The sequence below is a fragment of the Apteryx mantelli genome, chromosome 2 (assembly GCF_036417845.1).
Source record: "Apteryx mantelli isolate bAptMan1 chromosome 2, bAptMan1.hap1, whole genome shotgun sequence".
In the NCBI taxonomy this organism is placed as follows: Eukaryota; Metazoa; Chordata; class Aves; order Apterygiformes; family Apterygidae; genus Apteryx; species Apteryx mantelli.
In genome coordinates, this window is record NC_089979.1 from 12,112,522 (window position 1) to 12,130,096 (window position 17,575).

The window sequence follows — 17,575 nt, forward strand, 5'->3', positions numbered from 1 at the left end:
TCTTTTACCTATGGCTATTTCTGATTCATATACCTGGTGCCTTATTTGCTACGTCTTCAGATCAATTTAGGTGATAAGTACTGAGTGTCACAAAGTTTAAGTCCTTTTTTGGATCTGTGCCCAAATGCATGGATATCTGAAGTTTGAGATTAACTGCCTCTCAATTCAAAGCATATGGTTTGTATTGTCTACAAATTAGTTCACTGAATGAATTTGTAAATAAGGGTCATATCCTAACATACAATATTAAGGTAAGCCTCCCTGGGAATTCCAAGCCCCAAAAGCCTGAAATAAAAGCTTCTGCATCTCAAAAGCCGAGCATAAGTTATGGTAGAACATTCATTAAATATAAGAATGAGGCCAAGATCCTTAAAGGCGAGGGGTAATTTTGTGTGTCCAAACACAAGTGCTTAGCACTTACTGCAAATCAAGCTCTATTAAAGTTTCTTGAGGTTTGTATTAAAACCTGGAAACACTCCCAAGCAGGGTATATGACTTGTGAAAATCCTGGTCAGGGTGCCCTATTCTGAGTACACCCATCAGTTACAGGGAGCAACAGAACTATTTGCAATCTTGAGCAAAACACTCACTATTGAATGCTGGCAGAATTTGCATCTCTAAAATGCTGAAAAGATTAGCACACTGACAAGGAAGGTTAAATGCTGCAAAACACATTTTATTTGTCAAATGCAAGCTTTTAGAGTTTCAAGAAGGGAAAAAAACAAGTTAAACTGGAATTCTTCATATTTGGCAGTTTAAAAATGCTTTCGGTTACAGCTGAGACCTTCAACTTTGCCTATAAATGAAACACTTTAAATAACAATCAGTTACACAACCTGCTTACAATCAGCAGCTTATCTCACAAGACCTCTAATAACAAATTTTCTTTGTGGCAACAGCGTATCCAGCTGACTTCTACAGTGTTGACCAGCTTTGTTTATTCTGACTGTCAATCGCTCTTTTAAGTGCTTCATCTGGCACAAGATCTGATCTTTTTACATCAGCATGGCTACAGCCAATTTTAGGGCAGCTGTTAAAAAGAAAAGAGAGACTCCAGTAAATCAGAAGAATTGTATTTGTCAGATATAGGCTTTTACATAAAATCTGCTGTTTTATTGCATTTATCCCAGATTCACTCTTTATCAGTTCCTTGTTACCTCGTTTTCTCTTCACTAGTTCTCTGTGGGGAAAAATAAATTTGTTTAGATAAACAGGTGGGACTCAACAGCTCACAGTGAGAATTGGAGCCTTTTGCCTGTAGATTACTGTCTGGCTTCATGTACGCAAGCTGCCTGCAGTAGTGGCACTAATGTTGTGTGGAAATCTTTCTATGTTGCTTTCTCCCTCCAAAGTCCTCTAAAAACTGCAAGTGACTACTCCTTACTTTATTAATCTCCAGTGGATACAGTACAGATAAATAGAGAAATTGATTTATAGGGAAACAGATAAAACAGAATGAGACCTGCAAAGGCTGATGGGTGAATCAGTGGAAGATCTAGCTGGACTGAAAACTGGCCAGTCCTCTTATGAACTGAGAAAGGGCAGAAAGGAGAGACGGGGTCAAATCAGCAGCCTCTAAATGAAGATCAAATACAAAATGGCTTACAACTACTTAAGACAGTCAGATAAAGACAGATTACTTGAAGGGTGAAAGATATTCAGGGACCAGAGGTCATTTTTCCTTTGGCAGAGGCCCAAACATGCATGAAAGGTACCCATAGTCAGAAATCACACTTTTTCTGGATTTTTTTTCCCTGTTAGGAGTAACTTGTCTGAGCTGCTGAATTTACAGTCAGTACTCATAACTTTTATACAGATTTGCCCACAGCTTGCTGTGTTTGTCATGGGTAAATCACTTAATTGCTCTGTGCCTCAATTTTTCCATCTATCACCTTATTAGAACAGTAACACAACATAAGGACAATAATTACTTGCAAGATTAATGAATAACAAGTACTCAGAAAGCCTCCCATAAAACTTCTCCTGTAAGCACAAAGTATTAGTATGCTCTTCCAGCGGAAGATAGTGGGCAAGCTGAGATAAGCAGGAATTGCCTCAAGGGATCTATTAGCAAGTCTGTCTGCGGAGAACTGGTAGCTGTGCGTATGTCAGCTGAAGAGCGGATATTCAGCCAGTAGACTGCCAAATGCACCAAAGAGATCTAGCGGCTTCCAAAGCTATGTAAAGGAAAGCTTGTATGAGAAAATAGCCACTTCTGTAACCCCTCCATGAGCAAGGGCTGTGATTCCAGGATAAGGGTAGAGGGGGAATTTCCCCTCACCGGGATTCTGCTCTTCGAAGACACCTGCTTTCACCTGAATCATGCTAGCAGGAACGCGATCAAGTAGCAACACGAGAAAAGTGTACTCAAATGAGGAACTTCTTGCATACACTGGCCTGACTCCCCACCACGACAGACTATGGTTATTCAAAGCCTGACTGCATTTTCACGCAAAAGGTTAAAATTACAGCAGGTCAGTGAGATTTTGCAGAGAAAACCAAGCAATCTTTCTTAATTTAGTTACAGTGAAGCCCAGCTATTGCTGTGCCTGTTCTTTTCTGCCATACTGGAATAAACCACTGTAAAATGGTAAGGCTGCAAGCTAAAAGCTCAAAATTAAGAATTGCAAGTATTCAGACTGCACAAATAACTTCAGTCTGGGTATACTGTAGCTTTTGAAGATGGATTTTATACAGCTTTCATGACTTTTTACTTTATGTTTTCACTAAGTCATTTCTTTAATTTCTTAAAGGGTAAAATAAAATTCAGTCACCTGACCCTACTAATTTATCAGCAGTGTTGAAACTTTTGATCCACCACAGCAACATCTACTACCATGACATTTTCCCAATGGATTTAACAACAAAAAGAAATATTTAGATATGGATATCCTAAATTCAATTCCTGATTCCAAAAGGTATTTTGTGTAATAGTTTTAGGCTTTTACGCACTTGCTCCCTAGCTTGTCCATCTTCTACAGTACTCTCATTCTCTTCTTTCCAACTTGTGACCTATTTCCCAACTCCATTTCATTTTTCCAGCCAAGTTTCTGTCCCTCCATGTTGCTGGTTTTGTTGCCATTCCCAGTATAATGCAACCAGTGCACTAACCGTCCCTAACCCTAACACAGGCAAGTTGCTTCCATCTTCTCCTTTAAGCTGTCTGGATGCTAAGGTAGAGGTCAGACTACGGATAGCTACTGAGAGCCAACCCAGTTGATGCTTGATATAATAGCAGTGCTCTGCTGTAGCCAAGAAGTGTGGAATAAAAAGTCCTGCTCCACCCTTGTACCTCAGTGGCACAGTGTGTGGAGTCTAATAAAAATGCAAGAGCTACGGATGGAGGAAGTAAGCTGACTGCGACTTAATCTTTGAGGAAATCGTGTTTCTAGTCTCTAACAGACATTCCTGAGCATGTGAAAACTGCACGTTTATTAAAAAGTCCATGACTTTTAAGCTTCGAACAAAATCCAAAACTATGAAGATCTTGTATATTTGGTGTAAAAAACAAATGTGAAATTAATAACAACAGTTCTGATGAAATAATACTTCCTCTAAACTTGCTCTAAGAAGTGTTTGAGCCCCTTTTCTTCTTTTTTTGATTTTTTTGGGGGAAAATCAAAACCATCCCAAATTTGAAACTCATCAGGGAGAATGTCAGGTGTAATAACTGAACTTTTACATGTTTTCAATCAACAAAATATGTCCTAGGTGGAAAGTGGCAGGCTGCTTTCGTGCTGTAAAGTAAGAATTATTTCACTGCATTGTAGTAGAAACTACACAATCCTGTCTGATTGTTCTTAAACTCTACACTGCTTAAAAATTATCATTGTTTTTAATATTTTTCATTTCCAATTGTATTGGAATATAATTGCAAAAGAGGGTACACCCAGGAGAGAGATGGGTTTTTTTCATTAACTTTAAGCCTTGCTAAATATGCAGTAGGAACAAAATGGGCAACTAAATTTTACAAAGCTAAAGTTTCTCTCTGTTGCTCACAGCTACCTAAAATCTCTTTGATTCTGTTGTGCAGGCACCATGAATAGCTGTGACTTCCCCACACACTTCCTGAATATATCCTTACATATTGTTTTCATTAAAAAAAAAGAAAAAGATCCTTCATGTGTACAGTACTAATAGGAAGCCTGTGACTTGGGCAGACCCTGAAGTATTACTTCCTGTAGCCTTGCCAATCCAAATACATTTCCTAGAACAAGTGGAATAGAATTCCACTTACACAGCAAAGCAAATAGCTTTTCCACACATTCTTGTTAGCTTACCGGACTTTCTTCTTTTGCTGCTTTCGAGTCTGGATAATTTTTAGAATGGCATCTTCTTCATAGGTATGACCACAGACTTTGTTTCGAACTGGCTTCTTCATTTCCATCTGTAATCAATAAGGTTGGATTTAAATGAACTGACAATGTCCTTGAACATGCTTCATACGAGATTTTTACATAAAGCAGCAGGAAGACTGTCTGCCACTCATATATACTTTTCCATCCAAATTGTGGGGTCAGGTCCAGCATGGTAAACTGCATTGCAGGGTTGGAGTTTTTTTAGGCAACGTTGCTTCTCTCTGATAATGATTGAAATTTATACTGCCTGATCTTTAACAAGTATTGCAGATTTCTAATAAACAATCTAGTGAAGAATAAGAAATAACGATTTCCCAATCTATTATAGTAGCAGTGATAGCATACCTGTGTAATGGGACAAATAAAGTTCATCTGACTCTGAGTCACAGCTATATCTTCATCGATTTGTTCAATGCCCTCATTATCGTTATTATCTGATTGAAGACAAACTATAATGGGAAACAAAACAATTTTCATTCAATATGTAGCATACATAGTCAATACTTAAATAAGCAAATAAAATCGAGCATTTGCCAAACATTATCTCATAGTGATACTAAGATGCCACAACATATTTCTGTACCACTCCCTGAAAAAGATATCACAAAAAAAATACTGTAATATGGTTTCTGTTTGAAAATGTGGATTTTTAAAAGGCAACCACTTCTTGCAGGGGGAAGGGGCTAATACTAGCCAATACTAGAAAGGAGAGAAAGAAAAGAAAGCAAGCTGGCCAGCATACATGTGAAGTCTTTGGTTTTCCTTGTTCAAGTTCACCAAAAACCAGTAACTCGCACATGAGTCCCCAAAATCTAACAAAGGATGAGGTGGAGCCTTTGCAGTTTTGGCAGTCCTGCCCTCAAGACCAGTTTGTGTTTGAATGTCATAAATGGACTCACTATAAAGCCTGTATAGATACAAGTATAAATTTTAAAAGGAATTTGTATTATTTATCATAATGCATCGTTAAGTCATGCCACTGTATTTTAACAAGATTGTAATTAGTGAAATCAGCTTGAGAACAAAAGCCAAGAATGTGCTATTTGAGATATACAATAGAAACAATATTGAAATAACCTTATGGAGGAAGGGCAGAATGAAATACTATAATCTCCCAGAATACACTTGATGACTGTATGCCAGGGAATGAAAACCACCTTGACCTAGAGAAGATACAAGTCCTTACCTTTAACAGGATCAGAAGGAAAAGAACCCACAGATACACCATGAAGAAACTAATTAGCCATACATTGGAGCAGTTAAGGAGGATACTTACTGCTAGGTATAACCTTAATAAAAGTACACGTTGTTTTATCTTTTGCTTTTTTCTGTCACTGTGAATGTAGGCTTTTAGTTGAATCTTACCTGGTAATAACTTCAGGCTTAACACCTGCCATAACTTCCCATTCCTTTGGGGTAGTTCTGCAATGTTTTTGCAGTATCCAGTGCCCTGGAGCACATTCTTCAAGGTATCCCAAACTTAACAAAATATTTCTCTCTCTAGTTTCACAGGCTAGTTTGTAATGTAGCAACACAGGGATCGAAGAGGATGAAATCCTTCAGTGGCCCACATTAGCTTTGATAGCCAGCAGGGTACTGAGAAGCACATTGGAACGCTGAGGGTTTAGAACTACTATATGATTTGCCTTCTATAAAGTGCCAGCTTTGGCCACCTCTTCCTGCAGCTGCTGTTGTACGCTGTCAGCCAGGCTTTGCATCTCCATATACCTGTTATTTGGTCCTCTGCATTTGTTAATGACCAGCATCCCCTAACTTACGGCCAGTCCTGCATGCCTGTATAGTGTCATCACCTTCCAGTTCTCTCTTGGAGCAATCACAATCTTTCTCACACCCAACCTAGACTCTGAGCACACTGCCATGTGAGCAAGCACATCTCTGGTTGAGGTACTCCAGTCATTCGTATTCCAGCCATCATTCCACCAGATCACCTCTGGGTATGCCGGTCTTCTTTATTTGCACCTTAACTTCCACCTTAAGAGAGCTTGCCCTTCCTTCCATTTTAACATACAAAGAGTTTTTCAAACATTCAGGATGATTCTGACCTAGGTACTCCTACAGATACTTATTCAAGCAAGCATCGAGGGTATTTCTGTTTCTAGCAAACGTCTTTGTTAAGAAGGCCTCACTCAACAGAATACAGGAGGGGAAAGAGGAGCTCAAATGTCAAGTATCAACCATAATTTTATGGCTTTTAACTACCAGAATATTTTCATACCTTTATCAGGTACTGACCCTCCAAGAAAAGTAAACACTTGCAAATCAGAAGGAAAGTGGGCACAATTTAACAATAAATACTGAAACTGTGACAGCATAGAGAACAGAAAGAGATTTGCATCTGTTATCAGATTTCAGAAAGGAAAACCTGCCACATTATTCTTGGATTGCTCACATATAATGTTTACTCTATCATAAAGTACTTTGACAATTCTTTTGTGAAGAAGTGGAGTTCTTAAATGAAGGTTTTGAAATACAAAGCAATGGGTGAAATCCCACTTAGACAGCAAGTCTAAAGAATATCCCAAATACTGGACAGTGCAAGCTTCCATATGGGCTGCTTTATTTAAATACCACATTGATTTTTTTTCAGTGAGTAATACCAACAAAGAGCAAGAGACTGAGGTTTTCCTTAAATTCATGTATCTGCAATTTCTGGCATACTGCAGCTCTAATATCTCCTTTTGAAAACATCTGGAAACTTACACTTTTGTATGCTGTACTTTGTTCCAATTCATGAACCTGGCATGTACTTCCAGTGCTCCAGCGCATTATGTCAGGCAAAGAAGTCAGAATGCAGCAGTGCTTATGAGATCTAGGCTAGATGATTGATTACAGAGGATCATTTTTTATGTCAGTAATAATTAGATACCAAGAAAGCTGGGTAAAATTTTGAAATGTGCAGTTTGTGCCTGCACTTTTACTTTTAAATCTAAGCACTCCAAGTTAGGCATGTAAATGGCCTCTCTTGCAAGAGTGTCTACCTCACTAAGGACCTTCTGATTTCACTAAGGAGTCACCACTTCATTCATCACTTCTGGGTGTTTTTACTTAGGCAAAAATGTAAGAATTTAGGAGACTGCATTGAAGCATCCAAGTTTGAAAATATTAGCTCAGACTGGGGTGTTGGGGCTTGATTCCCCTCTGAATGTCTCAGGTCTCTAAATCATGTAGGATAAATCATAGTCTGGGGCTACTTCTCTCTTTTACGGGCTATGGAGGTGACTCAGATGCCTAATGTTTAGATGGTTGACATCAGGTGACTTGAGACCCATTCCTTTTAGGTGGGATATATGAATTTGCATGAATTAAAATCTTGCTATTGCTGCAAGCTTGTTTTAAGTGCTTCACACTGGACTTAATTTGCAATAAATTTGTATGCAGTCTACCAGAGTGGGGCCCTGGTTTCAAGGAGTTATCATAGCACAAATGAATAATTATTTAAAATATTTCCCTTTCATAAGCAGCTAATATTTTTAACAATAAATATGCAAGACTGGGATGTTGCAAGTGATACCTCTAACATGTCAATAGCAAATTAGCATAAATCAGATAAACCACCCACAGATTTGTTGTTATTGCTTAATGTTCTAGATTACAGAAGGAGAGAGGAAAATAACTTTTTCAATTACTGTAAATTTTGCAGAGATTACACGGGAGGAATAGACACATATACTCCCTGAACTGGTTAGTAGGACAGATGCTCTGAACTATAGATCTGTTCCTAGAGATTCCTATCAGAAGAGGTTTTTTTAAGGTCAAAGGGATTATTTACCAAATGAAATGTATGAAAGTTTGGAGGATCTAACTTTTAAGTCTGACTACTCTACATGAAGAAGAAATAAAAATGCCAGCTCATACCTGTTTCAGATAAGTCAGGTTACATTTTTCTAAAATGGGTTTTCTTTGCAAATTAAGACCACATGAAGAAAACACTGAGTTACTGTTGCTGAAATTCCAGTGCTGCCTTAAGTAACAGAAATACATACATCTATTTTGGTACTTTGAGGTATTACAGTTTAAGAGCCTTATGCTGATGCTACAAAACTGGGAGGAGTGGCTGATACACCAGAGGGCTGTGCTGCCATTCAGAGAGACCTGGACAGGCTGGAGAGGTGGGCAGAGAGGAACCTCATGAAGTTCAACAAAGGCAAGTGCAGGGTCCTGCACCTGGGGAGGAATAACCCCATGCACCAGTACAGGTTGGGGGTTGACCTGCTGGAAAGCAGCTCTGCCGAGAAGGACCTGGGAGTGCTGGTGGACACCAAGTTAAGCATGAGGCAGCAATGTGCCCTTGTGGCCAAGAAGGCCAATGGTATCGTGGGGTGCATCAGGAAGAGTGTTGCCAGCAGGTCAAGGGAGGTGATTCTCCCCCTCTACTCAGCCCTGCTGAGGCCACATCTGGAGTACTGCATCCAGTTCTGGGCTCCCCAGTACAAGAGGGATGTGGCACTACTGGAGCAAGTCCAGCGAAGGGCTACGAAGATGATTAGGGGACTGGAGCATCTCTCTTATGAGGAAAGGCTGAGAGAGCTGGGCCTGTTTAGCTTGGAGAAGAGAAGGCTGAGGGGGGATCTTATCAATGTGTACAAGTATCTGAAGGGAGGGTGTCGAGAGGATGGGACCAGACTCTTTTCAGTGGTGCCCAGCGACAGGACGCGAGGCAACAGGCACAAACTGAAACACAGACGCTTCCATCTGAACATGAGGAAAAACTTCTTCACTGTGAGGGTGACAGAGCACTGGAACAGGTTGCCCCGAGAGGTGGTGGAGTCTCCTTCCTTGGAGACATTCAAAACCCGCCTGGACGCGATCCTGTGCAATGTGCTCTAGGTGACCCTACTTGAGCAGGGGGGTTGGATTAGATGATCTCCAGAGGTCCCTTCCAACCTCAGCGATTCTGTGATTCTGTGAGCCTTAAGAGATCCTAGTTTTCCACCCAGCCTCACAGGCTCACAGCCTCACAACTGAAATCTGTTATGAGTATTAGTAACACATTTTCTATCTGGCTATCTCAGCAATGATGTGTACAGCTAATTAGTGCCCACTATTGCACTAAAAGTGCATTCTCACAGAGGTATCTATTTTTGGTAACACATCATAATGAATTTTGCAACTGCCAACTCTTTTTGACTTATTCAATTTTAATTAAAAGCTGGTAGTACTTTATATCTCTATCACTTTCATCTCCTGATAAAAAAGTGACTAACATACCCTAGCTAAGTTTTTACCAGGTCTGCTGAGAGACTGGGAAGTTTTAAGCCAACTTTTAAAAATGAGAAATCCGTAGTGCAGAAACATTAACTGCTATATTCAGAGCTATAGTAAGCATTGATAGTATACATATTAAAAAAATTAGAGGAAAGCTCCTCTCTGTTGCCGTTTTCACTTCTAGGGCAGACACAATGCTGTCTGCTTACTGCTTCCACTGGCAAAAGCGTCCTATACCCCGTTCCTGTTTCTCTAAGGTGAAGTTTGCCCTTACTTGGACTTGAGTACGTACCTGCTGCAATGTAAACTTAATTGATTTCTTTCCTTTTGTGCTGCACTGTTCTGCCTTCTCACCTGCCATTAGCCAGACGCTAATCCCTGAAGTCAAAGGGTAATGTTAAGCATGCAGGATTGAGTCTTTGTACGACTGAGCCACTAGACAGACGAGGTCTTGGCTCCCGAGAGGGTCTATCATACTGCTGACTCTATAGAAATAACTGCAGCTCATCCAGGCTGGGAAAAATCCTATCTCTGAGAGCTCCAAGAAAAACATAAATGTTACGAGGGCAAGTCAAATGCCAAGTGTTCCTGCCAGCTGGACAAAGCAAATGAAAAGCGGGGGAGCTGAGGGACATCACATCCAAGGGTTATAGTCTAAGAATCAAATGGGGCAGTGACTGGAGCTGGGACACTACCCGCTGCTGGTGCAGGGTGAGGAAGGGCCAAGGAGAAGTCAAAAGGAGGGAATGAGCCCAAATAATGTTTTCCACAAAACCTGCTGCTGAGACCACCATAGCTAATGCACACGAGTGAGGGCAGTACGCCTCTTAGTGCTCTGAATTTGGATTAGACTTAAGATCAGGAGAACCAGACCAGAACAACTGTCCTGTCTCCCAGATGGATCCACAGTAAATATTACAGGAAGAGTGAAAGACCAGGGGAAGCACAGAGTAATACCTTCTTGGTAAACTTTCCCAGTCTTCAGCAATTTGTGGCCAAGGACTTCCTGAGTCAGAAGTAATATCTTTGTATTTAATTACCCCCAGAGTTTTCCTCCAATGAATTTGTCTAAACTTGGAGAGGGGAATTTGGGCCCAGGCTTTTCAGCTTGATTACAGACAGTTATCTTTGCTAGAAAGGTTAGCAACAGTTTAATTTTCCTTGAAACTTACCGCAGAGGCTGCAGGTTACAGTTTAATTTGATTTTTAAGAGGGAAAATAAGGTGTGCAAGCTACAGCTGCAGTCAAACAGTTCAAAGGCTTTCTGCTTTTGCCAGAGGCAAGCGATAGTTTAATTTGCCAACCAAGCCAACCTAGGCTTTGCATTAAAGTACATTACAATTTGATTACTTGCTGGTGTTGCAATGCACAAGTTGATCTAAGGAAGGTGGCCTCTAACGTGTTGCTCCAGATTGCAATTGCAAATTTACTTGCTCCTGCCAAGGACAAGCAATTTGCAGTTAATTTACTAACAAGTCCTTCACATGTGCCCTGTTTTAAACATACTTGTGTGAGAAGTACATAGACAGGGATTTGGTCAATCTAAAATAAAATGAAAATACTGGGAATATAAGCCATTCTGATTTTCTGGGAGGTGTGAAAGACCAAACTACAAATTAGACGAACAAATTAGCAAATTGTTAGATCCTTACATAATAAGATTGGGGAAGAAAAGAACAGTATCCTGCACTAAGCAACTGTCTAAAAATTCCTATCAGGCCATCAAATTCACAGCATTTGCATATTTTACAGTATTTTGTCCCACTAAGCTACAGGCCTTTTAAAAAATACCATTCATATTAGAAAGACTGTTTGCAGTTAATCCTTTCACTATAGGGTAAAGCTGGCTGATGTCAGTTTTCCAGAATGCCCTTATAATGAAGACAGACGGTGATTTGATGCAAAGGTAATAGGAAACTTGATTACAGAAATGTAAGTGAAGGAGACAGAAAGACACTTGAAGCTACATACAAAATACTGTTTAATCCATTAATAAATAAAACCCACCTAGAAAAGAACCAAAACAACTCTGGAGTTGTCCTGTGAAACCTTCAACTCATACACTATTCAAAATGAGAAGCAAAATATGATCCTTGCCTTTAGAATCCAGGAAAATTAGACTGTATTCATTGGGCACTGTGTCCCTAGAAACGTGAACAGAAAGTGCATCTGTGATTGTAAATGATGCAGTTTGAATAGTTTGGCAGGCAAATGCAGAGAGGCAGCTTTCTTGCTCGCTTGTCATTGCATACAAACATGAGAAATCCACACTTCAAAGTCCATGGATGACATTCCAAACAGCAGTTTCCTCTTCACTAAAGTCTGGACTAGAGCGGAAGAAGCTCCTGGGGGAGATGGAGCTTACCTAAAAAGATGTCATGAAAGCTCATCAGTAAGCTCAGAGGAACCACTATTTCTGGAAAATCTAAGGAGGCCATATTCTTCTATCTTAAAAATAATCACCTATAATGGCATGCAAACTTAATAAGCAAGTCAAATGCCAAAGACTTCCTGAAATAAACCTAACTGATAAACAGATTACTTAAATGACCAGGAAACTCTAGATCTACATGAGTGTGCCAGGCATATGACAATAGAGCAAAAGTATTAGGGATGCCACAGTAAAAGCAAAGAAAGACAAAGACTGGAATCTCTGAAGGAAAAAATATATATATGACAGAAGCTACTAATTTGCCAGTATGTGAAAAAAGCATTTTTATTACTTGGATTTTCTCCTACTCCTCATAATATAAAAAGCTGTTTCATATGGTATAGCGTATGAAGGCAATTTCCATGCTTAGAGAGTGTCATTTCATATATCAGAGTTTAGAAGGAGAATATCACACACATTTAAAAAATGAAGAAATTCATTAGACACATGAAAGAAAAAGTTGCAAAGGATGCAACCAGAAAAAAAAAAAAAATCTACCGTTTCATTAGAAGATGAACCACTTTCCATTACTAACATTGTGGTCAAAATCTGGAATGTCACTTTTGCAATGCTAACCATCAAATGACATGAGCATGCAGGGCCTGCCTACACAGGGAAGCTGTTGCAAAACAAGCGAGGGTGTGAATCTAGAATGCATTAGCTATCTGGCATTAATTCACTGTGTGGACGCTCTTGTTCTGCACTAAGAGTGCATTTTGCCTGTTTAGCCCAATTCACTTCCACAGTGGACTCAGAAAGGCACTGTTAATGCTGGACAGGAGTACGGACACGGAAGCTGTCAGTGTTGACAGCAACTTGGAGCCACATTCATTGATGCACAAGTTCTTAGGCAGTCCTTGGAGGGTCTGTTTCGTAAATTTAATTCAAATTCTCTCTGAACAATCCATGCCAAATATTCTGTACATACTAGCTCAGAAGCATAAACGATACCTAAGACATCTCTCAACAAAAGACAACTTCATGTATTCTTGGAGCCTATATTCTTGGAGGTCACTTTGCCCATTTTAGTACATCTTTTATGTATTCTTGTAGTCACTCACTATCTAAAAACCTGAACCAGTGACAGATTTTCAGATGGAACAAGCTTTTGCTAGAAAACATTCATTTGACAGAAATGTTCCATTCTAACAGACAGACAGAAAACAAAAAGAGCAGCACTCAGGCAAGCTCACCAGGTAGCATGGGTTCCTAGCAATCTACCCAAAGGGCTGCTGTGGAACCAGTGAGCTGAAGAGCCCCTAGCCAGCCCAAACGACTAACAGAAAACACCCTATAAGACTATCATTCTGATTATCATTTCTTTCTATCTCTTCAAGTCCTCCTCACAAGACTTGTTCCAAAAGACACTGTTCTATTTTTTCCCCGAACAGCTCTGTTCAAAAGCATCTTAAAAAGTCACAAAAATAATATCATCAGACCCAATGTCAGGAGACCAGGGGATATAGACACTTGTAGTTTGGCATGGGTTAGAGCATAAGTAAGGATATTTATGAGGTGTAGGGTGAGAAGGCATGAAGCTATAATCCCTAAACATTAAGATGTTGATTTTGTGATTGACTAGAATTTCACTGACTCAGCAGCTGCTGTCTGCAACTGCAAAGAAAAACAGGAAAGAGAGCAATCCCTCACCTTCAGGAATTGGTAGGTTTGTATTAAAGGAAGCCAGCTCCACTGCCCTCTTCGTCCAAAGAAAGTTGAAGAGACTGATCTGTCTCTCTTTAACAGGAAAAGGCAGATGCACTATATCACTCTTGAATAAAGACATGAGTTCCCAAATAAGAAAAACCCAAATTGAAATGGTGGGGGCAAAATATCCTCCTCTCCATCCCCTAAAGCCCTGTTAGGCGAGATATTTTATTGCAGAATGAATATTAATGAATTTTTAGAGCAACATTTGCAATTTTGTTATCATTGATGCATTTCAATCCTTCAGAATGCTTTCTAAAATTTTTAACTACTTCAGAAATGAATTTACTTCATATAGAAATATATAACACGAAGTGATTACAATTCAGTGTGCAGTGAAGCACCATATATACCTATGTAACTCTCTGGAGTTACATTATTAAGATTTATAGAGAGGGAAGTCATGTTCATTTTCCAAGCTTTGTCTATAAAAATGACTCTCTTCTGTATTTGAAATATAAACATTAGCTCTCTAGTTTCATGCTATTCCAAATTCTGTAGTTTTGCACTGGCTGAAATGCCTCTGCTGAAATGACCTCCAAGAGCCTTGGAGCCTTCTTCTTCCTAGCTCAGTATTATATCTGTCTACTTTTTCACCTACCTACTAACACAGCCCTTCACAATATCATACCTACGTATCCGAATAGTAATAATTTGTGGAGGTAATAACACCCAATTCCTTCATCTCTAGATCATAAAACACTATAAAAAGGCCAGTTTTACTACCATGACCATTTAACTGGTGGAAAACTGAGGCACAGGGCAGGAATATGTGCAGAGCCACCAGTGTATTTTGTGTGCTAGACTGTTGTCTTTCTCATTAGACCACACAGCCTTCCCCCTGAGTAACAAAGACTATGAGCCATTTCCAAATACATTCTTAACAAATTCATCAGTTCTATGCTAAAAGCAAAAAGCACAATACAGAAACCAGTATCTTCCAGTAATTGCACAATATCTGGTTGTTTATTTTGAGAAAACTAATACTTGCACTGAAGAACACATGATCATTTTTTTGGTAAGTCATATTTATAAAATGGTGCTTCTTTGCTAAGAAACACGAGAGAAGAAAAAAAAATCAACATTTAACATCATATCGAAACAAGTTAAGAAATAAACCTCATAGATGTTTTTTGTAAAGAGGAACTTACAGACCTGCCATTGCTCAATCATAAAACTGCAAGGTTTTAATTTAGGTTAAGGCAGAGTGACATATTGCATGTGTGTGTTATAAGACATTTTGCATAAACTGTGCTGTTCACACCGAACATATCTGAACTATAATAATCTTTACAAAGCTGTTCCCTAAAAGAAATAAAAGATGCTGCTAATCCCAATTTATATCCTTCAAAACAATGTCATGGAGGCTTGTGCAGCTAAACATAACACCATCATCACTTAGGAACAGTTGAACAATTATTTTTCTCAACCTGTCCTGTGATTAAGATTAGGCTTCTTGAATGGCAGGCAGTAAAAAAAATCTAACGCTAAACCCCAGAGCTATAAATACTCATGGATTATAACTGCAGCAATCTAATAGCTTTTGAAGGTAATTAGTAGTTAACTTTAAGCCTGATCAATATTTATTTAAAATCTCTCTGTATAGATTCTCCTTTGCCAGGAGTGTAACTGGAACAGTGCTTCTTCATTAACGCTACATGCATCAGTAAATCATTACCGTTCTGTAGATGTCATTTGCATAGCAGCACATGCATTTCAGACCTAACCTTGACATTTTTTGCATGGTGCAGAAAATACACAATGTGGAAATGGCTATGGTTTACGGTGAGTGCGCTGGGAAGCCTGTGAGGGGCTTAACTAAGGTTAAGCACTAGGCAAAGTCTTGCAGGCCCTCACGGTTTCCCACGTCTACACTCTCCTTCTCTCCAGATCAAGTAATAAGCTAGTGAAACGGGACAAAGAAAGGACTTGAACACCCTCAGCACAGACGCACACAGCAGCAGACACAAGAACAGCTAAGCAAGACAAGCAGAGCAAGGAAAGATAGTGCTGAATTGATGGGAGAGCAGTTGCAGTGTCACTTGTGCTTTATAATAAGGACAGAGGAGCAGATAGCTAAATCCCACAGCATTCTGTGCAGTCCTCACTTGCTAACAAAGCAGTCTGCATTATGCTCACCTATTCAATCTTACATTTATTATCAGGATGGAGTAACATTACAGCTGTCCTCTTAATGGACCATTAACTTTCCTTGCACTCTTTGGCTGGCACATCAGTTCTTGCAGAAACACAAACAATCCCTGCACGTATGCTGAGAAAGAGCAAGCCTTTTGTATCTCAAAATAAACAGCTTAATATAAGTGAAACAGTCAAAGTGCACTAATTAAGGAAGGAAAATTAAAAAGAATGCAACGGGGCTACACTCTCTAAGCAATCACCATTACAAAACAACAAAGATCCCCAGAAAGGCACAACCTGTTTTTGTCAATGCTCCTTTTATATCAGAAGTCAAGCACAATTCTGCAACCCAGAATTTAGGTTAGGTCAGTGTTACTGAGACTCTCTGGTTTGTACTAGTAATTAAGATTCCTCCTTTCTGGAATGCTTTTCTACATGTTTGACCACAGTTAGCAAAAATGTGTGAGAATTAGGTTCAAATGTCAGGTGGACGGGAAGAAGTGGAAAACCTTTATGGGTAGAATCAGGATTTCCCTGATTCCAAGCTTTTATTTGCAGATACCATCACTGGTGGTTGCAGTTCTCAGCTCTGCCTAATCAATACTTATTTGATACGGTCTACATGCCTATAGTAGAACATGTAACACAATTTAGGAACTCTTTCTTTAGATTAAAAGGCTGGAAAGGTTTTATAGTAAAGACCATAATGGGACTACATCTTTAAAAAACAGAACAACAGAAAATACTAGTCACAGACAAAAGACACAGTTATGCTTTCCTCATGACAAAACGTACTCAGCTTTAACTGAAAAGCTGCTGCAACCACAAATTTTTTAAAGGTGTCCTGCTAGTTTTCTCATTCCAAGGCTGAGCATGGTCCAGCATCCCATTTCACATAAAGAAAAACATATCATGTATCAAAAAGGCTCTTCCAAGGGCACATGCTTGAACAGTAAATAATTCCAGCAAGAGAGTACAGGGGAATCCGGAAAACAGCAGAGAGTTGCATGCCAGTTTTGTAAACATAGGAAATGATCACTTTAAAACTTTCAGCTGCTTGAGGTACTGTCCACCCATATATGACAAACTTAACAGGGCAGAGTCACTGTGTTAGTGACACCCACAGGTATGTGGAAAGGGGAGTCACTTCCCAGCAAGCAGAGTTCCTTGGGAAGTGACAGTATTTGCAATCATGCATTCCTGGGTTACTACATTTGGCCTCTGGCTTGTACAGTGCAGAGCTTGAAACCAGGAGCTCGATTATCATTGACAATGCTGATCTGGAATTTCAGGAATGGGTTGCAGTGGGTCCCGGGAAGCAAACAGCACTTATGGAGTGAAGAAGCACTCTATACCTTTGCCAAGAGAGAATGTTATGTTGCTCAGAGATGTTGCAAGAGCATGCAAGCAGTGTGGGAAAAGCGCAAGCAGAATTGGTCGAGTAGGACCTGCAGATGGGATCGCATAATTAGCAAGGGGGAAAAGGAAGGCGTAAGGAATTCCACATAGTCAATGCTTGGAAAGATTCTATAGCAAATTATTAAACAATTAGATTACAAGCAGCTATAGGTTAATAAGGTAGTAAGCGGCAGACGCTACGTTTCTTTCCATGTCAGATCATGCCAAAGTGATCTAACCTGCTATTCTCATAGATTAACTGTCCCTAGTGGACAACAGAAATCAGCTAATATACGTGCTGATTTTAAATAAAGCT

The 17,575-nt window shown here is 39.5% G+C and overlaps 1 protein-coding gene across 4 annotated transcripts in view; it reads right to left on the minus strand.

The window, feature by feature from the left end:
• Nucleotides 1-655: 655 nt before the first annotated feature.
• The window catches only part of NSMCE2 (NSE2 (MMS21) homolog, SMC5-SMC6 complex SUMO ligase), a 135,365-nt gene continuing 118,445 nt past the window's right edge, over nt 656-17,575 (minus strand). For 3 of the 4 annotated variants that reach the window (XM_067290167.1, XM_067290163.1, XM_067290164.1), the window contains 3 exons: nt 4,704-4,807; nt 4,281-4,387; nt 656-1,030 (listed from right to left, as the gene is read on the minus strand). In XM_067290167.1, the coding sequence (XP_067146268.1) occupies nt 916-1,030; nt 4,281-4,387; nt 4,704-4,807 (326 nt within the window). In that variant the 3' untranslated portion in view covers nt 656-915. Of the gene's footprint in view, nt 1,031-1,065; nt 1,532-4,280; nt 4,388-4,703; nt 4,808-17,575 lie in introns of those variants that run through there. The other variant, XM_067290165.1, reaches the window with a different exon arrangement.